The 12,293-nt window shown below is 44.4% G+C and overlaps 1 protein-coding gene across 4 annotated transcripts in view; it reads right to left on the reverse strand.

Moving 5' to 3' along the window:
• The window catches only part of AMPD2 (adenosine monophosphate deaminase 2), an 855,139-nt gene that overhangs the window by 381,730 nt on the left and 461,116 nt on the right, over window positions 1-12,293 (reverse strand). For all 4 annotated transcript variants that reach the window (XM_044076870.1, XM_044076869.1, XM_044076868.1 and 1 more), the window contains one exon: window positions 4,508-4,616. In XM_044076870.1, coding sequence (XP_043932805.1) covers window positions 4,508-4,616 — 109 coding nt within the window. The remainder of the gene's footprint in view (window positions 1-4,507; window positions 4,617-12,293) is intronic.

Here is a 12,293-nt window from a genome sequence, read left to right on the forward strand (position 1 = left end):
CAATGATGCATCCTGTCCCTTGTTGACATTCCAGATGTTGAATCTCTTCCATTTGGCCGTATAGGTTTTTCTGGTGGAGGGTCTGCGTGCCTCCAGCAAAATTCCCTGAACTTTTTTGGAGAGTGAGTCATGGGTCTGAGTCATGGAACTCTCCAAGCTGTCAGCTTTAGGGTTTGCAGGTTCTGATGAACAGTCTTGTAACTGTGTTGAGTCAGGAGCAGAAGCCATTGAGGCAAGGGCCACGGTTTGGAGTGAGTTATGCTCAATAGTAGTGGATACCAGTGCTGCCTTGGCCAGTCTGGAGCTATCAAGATTCCCCTTGGCTGTTCTGCCTTGATCTTCAGTAACACCTTGGTGAACAAAGGTAGAGGAGGGAATGCATAAATTGTTAGAGCATTCCAGCTGAAGGAAACAGCATCCGTTCTCCAAGCTAGAGGATGGTGTATCCTTGTGCAGAACCTTTCCAGGTGATGATTGAGATGAGATGCAAAGAGGTCTATGTCTGGTCTTCCCCATGCAGATGCTATTTGTGCGAAAATGCGAGGGTGTAGCATCCATTCGTGAGGATCCAAGAAATTTCTGCTCAATCTGTCTGCCAGAACATTGTCCTTGCCCGGAACAAACTGGGATTGAAAGTAGATGTTCAGTTTCAGGGACTTTTCCCAAAGAATCATTGTTAGACTGCAGAGGGGGTAGGTATGAGTGCCCCCTTGCTTGTTTCTGTACCACATGACAGTGGTGTTGTCTGTTTTTATTAGCAGATGACCTTGTTGAAGAGATTTTCCAAAGGCTTCTATTGCATGTATCACTGCCAACATCTCTTTTTGATTTATGTGCTGATGCATCTCCATTGGAGTCCATTGCCCTTGAATGCATCTGCCGTCCATGTGCGCCCCCCATCCAAGGTCTGAGGCGTCTGTTGTAATAGTTTGACTTGTTTGAGGTTTGTTGAAAAACATGCCTTCGTTTAAATGACTTGCTTGAGCCCACCACAGAAATTCCTTTTGCGGGCATGGTATGAGTTGTATTATGTCTTCTAGGTTGTGGCTGTGTTGTGACCACAAGCTTTTTAGGCACCATTGCAGCTTTCTCATGTGTAGTCTTGCCAGAGGGATTAGAAGAATGCAAGATGCCATGAACCCGAGGGCCTGCAAGGTCTTCCTTGCGGTCAGGTGGGTTAATTTTGCTAGGCCTTTGAAGTAAGCTGTTAAATGTTCTTGTTTCTCCTCTGTGAGGAAAGCCATTTGTAGCTGTGTGTCCAGTTTTGCTCCTAGAAATATAATCTCTTGGGATGGCATTAATCTTGATTTTTGAATGTTGACTGTGTATCCCAAAGCCTGCAGCAATTGAATGATGTAATTCAAGTGTCTTATCAAGGTCTGTTTGCTGTCTGCTTGTATTAGGCAGTTGTCCAGGTAAGGGTATATTTGAATCCCTTGGAGTCTGCAATGTGCCACTACTGATGCCAGGCATTTCGTGAATACTCTGGGTGCAGTAGATAAGCCAAACGGCAATGCTGAGATTTGATAGTGCTCTGTTCCTGCAAGAAATCTGAGGTATCTTCTGCAACTGTGTCTGATAGGGACATGCAGGTATGCCTCCTTGAGGTCCAGAGTAACCAGCCAAGACCCCTTGCCCAGCATGGGAAGAAGTTGCTGTAACGTCAGCATTTTGAATTTTGGCACCATGAGAAAAGTATTTAGAACGGACAAGTCCAATATAGGCCTCCATTGTTTTTCTTTTCTTGGAACAAGGAACAGTCTTGAATAAAATCCCTGGCCTTGTTCCTGAGGAGGAACCTTCTCTATTGCTTTTATTTGTAATAGCTTTGAGACTTCTATGAGTGCCTCTGCCCTTTGATTCTGTGGCAGGTTTGGCATGCCTTGTCCTGTTGGTAAGGTATGGAAGTGGAACCTGTAACCTCTGTCTATTATGTCCAGAATCCAATTGTTCCTTTGTTATAATGTGCCAGTTTTTTGAGAACAGAGATAATTTTCCGCCTATAGGTGCTTCTCTTTGAGCCTTGGTAGGCGGAGTGAAAGGTAAGTCATTGTGATTGTCCCTGTGGTGCAGGTGTACTACCTGTGCCATTTCTTTGATTTTGTGGTTGCCATTGGCGTCCCCTGTAGGAGCCTCTGTATTGCCATCTACCTCGTGCACGCCTGTTCTTTCCCCTTTGAGACTTGTCAAGAGTCTGGAAAGGACCAATTCTTTGAAGGCCAATTCCGGCTGAACCTTGGGGGCTGAACCTGGAGAAAATCCTTTACTGTTTGAACTGATTTTGCCTTCTCTTCAATAGATTTCAACACATCCTGAGCATTAGCGCCAAAAAGCTTCTGTTTATGCAGAGGTGCATCCAGGAGCTTAACTTTAACATGATCTGGCAGCGGCTGATCCTTCAACCAAGCATGTCTACGGATAACAGCCCCTGTCATAACTGCCCTACATGAAGCCTCCAATGCAGCATAACCACACTGTAGAAAATGATTACTAACCTGCTGTGTATTCTGAACCAAATCCTGCAATGCCTTTCTATCTATAGGCTCAGGAGAGGCTATCTTTTTCTGCAAATCATCCAGTAAATAATCCTGGTACTGAAACATATGAAAAAGGCAGTTAAGAGACCTCATGGCAAGGGTGGTAGAGGTATAGACTTTTTTACCCCATCTCTCCAGGGACCTTGCTTCCCTGTCAGTTGGCAGTAGGTTCCTGGCTGAGGAGGTAGCCACTCCTTTGGGGCCCTGTGAAATAGTTTCTAGATCCACAGAGTGGGCCTTAAAGAGATGCTTGTGAGTGTCAGGGACCCTATAATATCGGTCTGGCTTAACAGGAGCAGGAGGGAGAGAATCAGGGGAAGCACTGGAGTCGGAGAAAACATCATCCAGAACATCCAAAACTGGCGGAATAGCTAAAGGCCTGTGCTGGGGTAACTTAAGGAAGGTACGTAGCCTTTTCCTGGAATCAGAAAATTCCTAACCCTGCCACTTGAAATGCTCCCTCATGGAGTGGAGGACTTCACCGAATGAAAAATCCTCTGGAGGGGAGGCAGAGGGAATAGATTCCTCAGCATCACAGTCCTCATAGGCCTGGAAGGATTCTTCTTGGGTTTCTGAATGCTCTGAATCCCCAGAGGCTTCATCTGAAGAGAGGTTGTCTGCCTGCTCAGTTCTAGGCCTTTTTTCCGCAGGCGGCTGAGAACCTCTGTCTGGGTGAGGCTGTGCCCCCCTAATAAGAGAAATAAGATCTGCAGCCAGAGACATGATTTGTTTGCCAGAAGAAGGAGCCTGTGAAGCAGGCTTGGGATGGGCCTTGGCCTGGCTGGCGGCCTTAGCACGTGCAAAGGCCTTGATTGACATGGATACAGGAGGCCTAGCTGCCCCACGTGCAGGGGTAACTTTGTCCACTGGAATGGTGTCAGGTAGATCCAGAACTTCGGTTTCCGGAGGAAAATCAACAACCGGCACCAGAGTAGCCTCCGAGACCGAGGGATGCGTTAATGCGGTGTCGTCGGCCTGGAGCGGTTGAATTACCGCTTCCGAAGGGACCGAAGCACTCTGAGGGCTTAGGCGTTATATCGGTGGAAGACGTGGGCCGAGGATGTCGGTCCCGGTCCTTTCGTTTTTTGGTAGTTTGTGCTGTCAGTTGTTCCGACGGCATGTTGTAAGCGTAAGATTCGCCAAAAAAGTCTTCAGCAAACTCTGCCCGGCGCCTGAGAGTGCGCTTATTAAAGCAAGCACAGGCGGCACAGGGCGAGACGTCATGGTCTGGGCCCAGGCAAGGGAGGCAGTAAGAATGAAAGTCCTTATGAGGCATTTGTTTACCACAAGACAAACTATTAACTTTCCCAATTTGTTCTGACATCGGCTGAGGCAAGAAAAAATGTTCCCCAACGGGGTTACTTAGCTTTTAGATGACTTCGGTAACTGAAAACACAGGAGCCGACCGGCACTTGCGAACTGCTTCTGCTTCGGGCACCGCTCGGCAAGAAAGACTTAAGAAGATGGCGTTGGCTGATGACTTTATACTCCAGCCGCTCTGACGTCGGGGAGGAGGCGACATCGGCCGACGCCGGACCCAGACTTTGGAATCTGGCCGACCGAAGGGCTGCCTGAGGCAGGACAACCCATATGTCAGGACTGCAGTTGCATTCTTGAAGGACATCAGCCTCGTGCAACAATGTTTTATAACTACCAACCATGGTAATTCTGTTTTCATCTTTCTAACCACCTAACCACTACAGTATATTACCACCACTACATACATACATACATATTTTATATAAATATATATATATATATATATATATATATATATATATATATATATATATATATATATATTCCACCGAACAAAGAAAAGCACATTATTTCTTGCAAAGACCAAAGAGAATTAAAAATTCAAATAAAAATAAATCCTTGTACAATGTTCACTGATGTAGAAGCTCCATGCGATCACAGCACTTGCATTCCTGCAGAGAGAAAAAAATATTTCTTAAGTGTTATCTTACCCCACACTTCTCCTCCCCAGAGATAGTAACGCGCTGATACTCTCGCTCCAGGAGGTGCTCTCGCTCCTTTGGGAAATCCACAACAATATCATTCTGTTCTCTGTACAACCTAAGAAAAATCAGTGAACATGTCAGTACAGGCAGTATAATCAGAGCTGGGTCACAGTTGGCCAGTGGGTTCAGTTAGGTGATGTCTGAGAAGAAAGACAGAGAAAAACAATCTTGTATCAGATGTAGCAGATCTTCTGATTTAATAGCCCCTCATCACGATATCAAGTCCACTGCTCTGTAAATGTTTATTTATGAACCTGCAAAAGAAGGATACATACAGAAGCCATGGAACAAGACAGACAGACTATTAATCAAGACAAATTATGTATTCAGATACATTAAGAAATACAAAGTGAATTTCTGCATGATGATCATTAGTGGGCAAAAAGTACTGAACAACTGGTGTACTATCCGAAAGGTAAGTTAATTTTCATAAGTAAACTGCTTTCTTATTTCTCTTTGATTGATTTCATATGTTCTTCGACTAGTGTCATACCATGGATGAGTGGATCTCTGCGATTCAAAAAAATTATCAAAACTCAAAGTATACCCAAACAATTCCACACAGACACACACACACCACACACACTCCAATTCACTTAAACTACACTTACTAAAGCCATTTTACATACCCTGGGAGTAAATAGCTAAATAACATTGTAAATACCAAGAAGTGACTAAACCATCCACTAAAATAAAAGTAGCATAAAAAGTCTAGAATGTATACCCAAACAACTTTTAATTCAGTTAACTATACCATTAGTAAATCCATTCTATATGTCCCAATACCAACCTGTAACACACTTTACTAAACCAGGTTCTAGTTCAGACAAACACAAATCCAGTGCTATTATCCCAGTATAAAGCTGTCATTCCAATAGCTACTAAACACAACAAATCTTTGTAACACTGACTCAGCATGTACTTACAAGTTTAAAGCATGACAAATAATCTTGTTATATTGTTCATCCTACTACCATCAGATGTACTCTCACAGTCCTTTATAAAGCACTTGTAACCTTACATGAATGCCTATCACTGCTCATGTCACTTACACCATTATCAAACCAGAATGATGGCTCAGAAGTAAGCAATATGCACCATCAATCTCCAACAAACTGTTACACATATGTACTTTCTCTGTATCAAAGCACATACTAATCACAAAAGTACAGTTTTGTACCTACCATAAATGTAGATGTTAGAGTGCTAATACAGCTGCAGTAATTACAGATGGGTTCTCTGCCATCAGGCGGGTCCTCGGTCAGCCGAATTCCAAAGTCTAGGTCCGGCATCGGTTGTTGTCACTTTCTTTCCTGACGTCAGTGCAACAGGGGTATACAAGACACAGCCGACGCCATGTTCTTCAGTCTTTCTTGCCCCAGATGTCAGGTGCCCCCAGAAGGAAGGCAATACATAAATTATATATAATCATGCAATGCAATATAATCAAAAATCAGTAGTTGCAAGCAAATACACCATAGAAGGATAACCCAATCAGGTTGTATGAGGAGGTGTTAGCCACTAGGCCTTTACCAAGAGGGGAAGGAGGGAGGGAGGGAGGGAAACCTGTACTGCAGCTGTATTAGCACTCGAACATCTACATTTATGGTAGGTACAAAACTGTACTATGTTCATCGTGCATGCAGCTGCAGTAATTACAGATGGGTAGAATCCCAAAGCTACGCACAGGGTGGTAGGCACTAGGTGGAACTGGGAGGAGCCAGAATGCCCTGCAACACAGCAGTGGCAAAGCCTGCTCTAGTTTTGGAGTATAAAGGCAGGTGGTAGTGTTTTGTGAAGGTATGCACAGAACTCCAAGTGGCTGCCTCCAAAATATCTTTGGTAGGGACTCCTCTGAGGAAGGCTGTAGAGGTAGCTGTGGCCCTTGTGGAGTGGGATCTGATGCCTGTAGGAACCGGTTTGCCACGTAAGGAGTAACAAGACCGTATGCAGTGGCCTATCCATTTTGAAATTGTCTGTTTGGAAATTGGCTTTCCTTGAGCTCCTACAGCATAGGACACAAAGATTTGTTCTGATTTCCTGAAAGGCTTTGTTCGGTCCAAATAGTAACGTAGCTGTCTATGGATGTCTAAGGAATGAAGCAGCCTTTCCCCTTTGTTTTGTGGATTGGGGTAAAAGATAGGTAAATGTATGGCCTGATTTAAAGCTACCCTGGATACTACCTTAGGCATAAATGACGGGTTGGTTCGTAGGGAAACCCTGTCCTGATGGAAGATGAGAAAGGGCTGCACAGCCATGAGGGCTTGTAATTCCGAGACCCTACGAGCTGAGGTAATAGCCAGAAGGAAAGCTGTTTTCCAGGACAAGTATTGCAAATCTGTTGAGGCAGCTGGTTCAAAAGGAGGCAATGTTAATTTTTCTAGAATCTAATTAAGATCCCATGCTGGTATTGGTTGTTTCCTTGGAGGTCTTATATTCTTAGCCCCTCTGAGGAACTGCCTTAAGAGTGGGTGAGAGAATAAGGGTGGATCTGTGTTGTATTCTGCAGAAATGGCTAAGGCATGGATTTTGATGGAGGAAAATGAAAGTCCACTGTTCAACAGCTCAGCTAGATACTGTAATATCTGAGGCAAATTCAGTTCTCTAGGATCCTGGCCCTCTCATTCCAGGCGCAAAACCGTTTCCATTTTGCGGAATAAGCTTTTCTAGTAGATGGCCTTCTGGCCTCCAGAATGATATCCTGCACCTCCTTGGAGAGTAGGGTCTGCTGTGGTGCTAAGGAATTTTCCATGCAGCCAGATTGAGAGTTTTCAGCTGACTGTGAAGCGTTTTGTAGCTGTGCTGAGTCAGGAGAAGAGGCATTAGAGGTAGTGTCCAGGGCGGAGAATGTGATGGGCTCCTCAGGAGTGGGTACCACTGTTGTCTTGACCAGTCTGGAGCAATCAGTATCATCTTTGGTCTGTCTGCTCTTGCTTTCAAGAGCACCTTGGTCAGTAAAGGTAAAGGTGGGTAGGCGTAAACTCTCCTTGCTGTCCAACTGAAAGAAAGGGCGTCCACTCTCCAGGCCTTTGGATGGTATGTCCTTGAGCAGAATTTTGTCAATTGATGATTCTTGTGCGAGGCAAAGAGATCTATGTCTGGCCTTCCCCACGCTTGGATTATCTTTGTAAACACTTGAGGATGCAACTGCCATTCGTGCGGGTCTATCATATTTCTGCTTAGATGGTCTGCCAGCATGTTTTCCAAACCTGGCAGGTACTGTGCTTGAAGCTCGATTTTCCATTCCAGAGCCATGTTCCAAAGTGACATGGCCAGCCTGCACAGGGGGTATGAATGTGTTCCTCCTTGTTTGTTTATGTACCACATTACTGTGGTGTTGTCTGTTCTTATCAATAATTGTCCTGGATGCAGGAGGTCCTTGAAAGCTGTAATTGCGTTTATTACTGCTAGCATTTCCTTTTGATTGATGTGAAGGTGCTTTTCTTTTTGGGACCATTTGCCCTGAATGCACCTGTCTGTCATGTGTGCCCCCCAGGCGTAGTCTGAGGCGTCGGTTGTGATGACTTGATTTGCTTGAGGCTTGCAGAATGGTAGACCTGTGTTTGTTTGGCATGCTTGGGCCCACCATAGGAATTCCTTTTGCAAACATGGAATTAATGGTAATATTGTTTCCAAACTGTGGCTGTGTTGAGACCATATGTTTTTTAGGTACCACTGAAGTTTCCTCATATGCAACTTTGTACATGGGATTAGAAGAATGCAAGATGCCATGAAGCCCAGAGCCTGCAGGATTTTCCTTGCAGTTATCCTGGTACAATTTGCTAGCGTAGTACTGAGTTAGTTGCCCCTGTTTTTCTGGCGTAAGATAGGCCATCTGGGTGTTTGTGTCCAAGTTGGAACTCAGGAAAATTATTTTCTGAGATGGTGTTAGTGTGGATTTCTCTTTGTTGACTGTGTATCCCAGAGAATTCAATAACAGTGCCACATAAGCCAGATGTTCCAGAAGAATGTGTTTGCTGTCCGCTTAGATCAGGCAATCGTCCAAATAAGAGTAAATTTGTATCCCTTGAAGTCTGCAGTAGGCAATTACTGATGCCAGGCATTTCGTGAATACTCTTGGCGCAGTAGATAAGCCAAAGGGCAATGCAGAGAATTGATAGTGGATTGAACCTGCAAGAAATCTGAGGTATCTTCTGCAACTTTGTCTGATTGGGACATGCAGGTATGCCTCCTTGAGGTCCAATGTTACCAGCCAAGACTCCTTGCCCAGCATGGGAAGAAGCTGCTGTAAGGTGAGCATCTTGAATTTTGGTACGAGTAGAAATGTGTTTAGGAGGGATAAGTCCAAAATGGGTCTCCAATCTGTTCCCTTCCTTGGTACCAGGAATAGTCTGGAATAAAAGCCTTGACCTTGTTCGTGCATGGGTACCTCTTGAATAGCTTTCATGCCCATGAGCTTTGAAATTTATATTTGAGCCTCTGCCCTTTGTGTGGCAGGTTCGGCATGCCTCTCATTTTTGGAAGAGTATGAAAATGAAATCTGTAGCCTCTGTTTATAATGTCCAGGATCCATTTGTCTTTTGTGATAATATGCCAATTGTTTGAAAATAGTGCCAGCTTTCCTCCCAAGGGTGCTGCCACCTGAGCCCCGCTTGGACTGCAAAGGGGAAAGTCATTGGGTTTGTTTCCTGTATTGTTGTGCACTGTCTTCGTCACCTCTTGGTGCTGGAGATTGCCATTGTCTGCCTCTATATGATCCTTGAGATTGTCCTCTGCCCCTTGTGCGCCTTTGGGGCTTGTCCATTGCTGGAAAGGACCAGTTTTTTTGAAGGCCAATTTCTGCTAAAATGTGGTGGTTGTACTTGTAGAAAGGCTTTTACAGTTTGCATAGATTTAGCTTTTTCTTCCATTTTCCGTAGTATCTCCTCAGCATTAGTACCAAATAATACATCCTTTTGTAAAGGAGCATATAGTAGTTTAGCTTTAACATGATCAGGCAAGATTTGTTCCCTAAGCCAAGCATGTCTACGAATGACTGATCCTGTAGCCGCAGCTCTACTTGAGGCCTCTAGAGCATCATAGCCACATTGTAAGGTGTGCTTATCCACTTGTTCTGCACCATGAATCATATCCTGTAACTCCTTCAAATCTGGTTGTTCAGGTTGTGGCATTTTATTCTTTAATTGTGATAACAGAAACTGCTGATATTTAAGCATATGGAACTGACAATTTAAGGCCCTCATGGCTAGGGTGGCTGAGGTATATACCTTCCCCCCCCCCCCCACCTTTCTAAGGATCTAGACTCTCTCTCTCGGAAGGTAATGGATTCTTAGCAGTAGAGGCCTTGATTCCATTGGGGCCTTGAGAAATGGTTTCAGGGTCAGCATTATGGCTTTTGTAAAGAAATTGGTGTGAGTTAGGAACTCTGTAGTACCTATCAGGCTTGACTGGAGCAGGAGGCAGGGAATCCGGATTAAGGGAAGCCTCCGAGTAAACATCATCAAGTATGTCCAAGACAGGAGGTATCGCCAGAGGTCTGTGCTGAGGAAGCAAAAGAAATTCCCTCAGCCTTTTCTTAGAATCGGAAAAATCTTGGCCTTCCCAATGGAAGTGTTCCCTCAAGGTATGCAAGGTTTCCCCGAAAGAAAGGTCCTCTGGGGGGGATACAGAAGGGATGGACTGCTCTGCATCAGAATCTTCATAAGGGGAGTATGAATGCTCCTCTTCATCAGAATGTTCTGAAATAATGGAGCCCTGTTCGGAAGAGGGAGAATCTTCCTCCACTCTGGGTCTCTTGTCTGGAGGGGGTTGGGAACCCCTGATAAGAGTAATTAAATCCTCAGCCATTTTGAGCATTTGTTTTTTAGGCATGGGGCCTGGAGATGGGCCCTGTGCAGCAGGCCTCTTGGGATGCATGGCTGATTTAGACTTAGTAAAGGCCTTTATGGAAAAGGAAGAAGAAGGTCTGAAGACACCCTGGGTGGAAGTGGACTGGTCCACATTAAGAGGCTCAACACTCACAGTGGCTTCGGTAGCTGTAGTCAAGGTGTGGGCCGAGGAACCTGCGGTCTCAGTTTCTGAAGACACCACCCGAGAAGGGTAGTCGGTACTCATGGGCTGCGTAGGCGCCTCGCTGAGAACCGGACCACGTGTAGCCGGTTTTGGCATGGTGTCGATGGAGACCGCGGTCCTCGCGTGTCGGTCTTTGTCCTTGCGTTTTTTAGACAAAACGGTAGTCGGAGTCTCCGACGACATCTTATAATTAAAAGTTTTACCAAAAAAGTGTTGGGCGAACTCCGCCCGACACTTAATAGTGCATTTATTGAAAGTAGCACAAAAGCGACAGCCCGAGACGTCGTGGTCTGGGCCTAAACAAGGTATACAGAGGGAATGGAAATCCTTATGTGGTATTTGCTTCCCACAAGAAATACAATTGTTAACTTTGTCTGACATCGGTCTGAGGCAAGAAAAGTTTCCCCAACGGGGTACTTAGCTTTAAAGAAGACTTCGGTTTCCAAATTTTCGTAATTTCAGGAGCTGACCGACCAGCACTTGCGAACTGCTTCTGCTTCGGGCACCGCGCGGCAAAAAAGACTGAAGAACATGCTGTTGGCTGTGTCTTATATACCCCTGTCACACTGACGTCAGGAAAGAAAGCGACAACAACCGACGCCGGACCTAGACTTTGGAATTCGGCCGACCGAGGACCCGCCTGACGGCAGAGAACCCATCTGTAATTACTGCAGCTGTATGCACGATGAACATCAACAATATCACTATTTATTTTCTGGTAACAACAGTTCAATCAGGTGACATAAAATGCAACTCTGGTCCATCCCTTCCACTTCATAGTAGCAGTCAAGCTGCAGTCCACCAAATCAAAAGTACAAAAACAGGATTCTAACAAACTGCATAAATAACAAATGGGCATTCCTACAATCATAGCTAATATAATGTACCCCACAATTTTACTCAGAGAATCTCGGCTTAAGTACCACCATTGTGCTTCTAATTTCAATTACAATTATTTCAATGACAGACCACGGCCTAGAATAGGTGAGAGTTTTACTACTGAAAAACAGTACAAGTCAGGCTTTATTCCTTGACAGTAATACAGCTAATACAGACAGAACCCTACAGGCTCATTGCTCAAATTGTTATACGTATTGAAATAAAATTCAATATAACTGTTTTACATTCCTCCTTCTGATATGCTAACTCAGTAAAACCACTTGATTAACCTCATGCAACACAAATCAGGTAACTCTAAACTCATAGGGGATGCAAGTCTTAACTGGCTAGGTCTTCAAAAAGTACAATGACCAGACTTAACTGAACACAAATACAACATCCTACAAGAACCTGCACTCGTCTCAAACTCATCCTAAACAGTTGAGCCAAATATGACCTGTTCTCCACAGCATTGATATAGAAGTGGATACAATACACAGACATAGTACACAGAGACAAATCACATATATGAAGCAAGATAGGAAGGCAAACTCATGTGTGCCTTATTCACAGACCTAATATGAATGTTTGACTTCATGAACCATGCACTACTGCTCAAAGCCTTAATTAACTTCAGCAGCAGTGATACATCACCATCAGTGGTTCACATCTTATATACATACTAGAACCTTTGCAGTAGAGTATGGTAATACATCCTGAGAAAATGTTACAGTCTCATCTGGACTTCCACAGGGGTACATCCTGAGTCTTCTAATTTTCTCCACATTTGTTTATAATTTGCCATTTGACTTGCAAACCT

Source organism: Protopterus annectens, chromosome 7.part0, assembly GCF_019279795.1.
Source record: "Protopterus annectens isolate FY-2018-M chromosome 7.part0, PAN1.0, whole genome shotgun sequence".
NCBI classification, from domain to species: Eukaryota; Metazoa; Chordata; order Ceratodontiformes; family Protopteridae; genus Protopterus; species Protopterus annectens.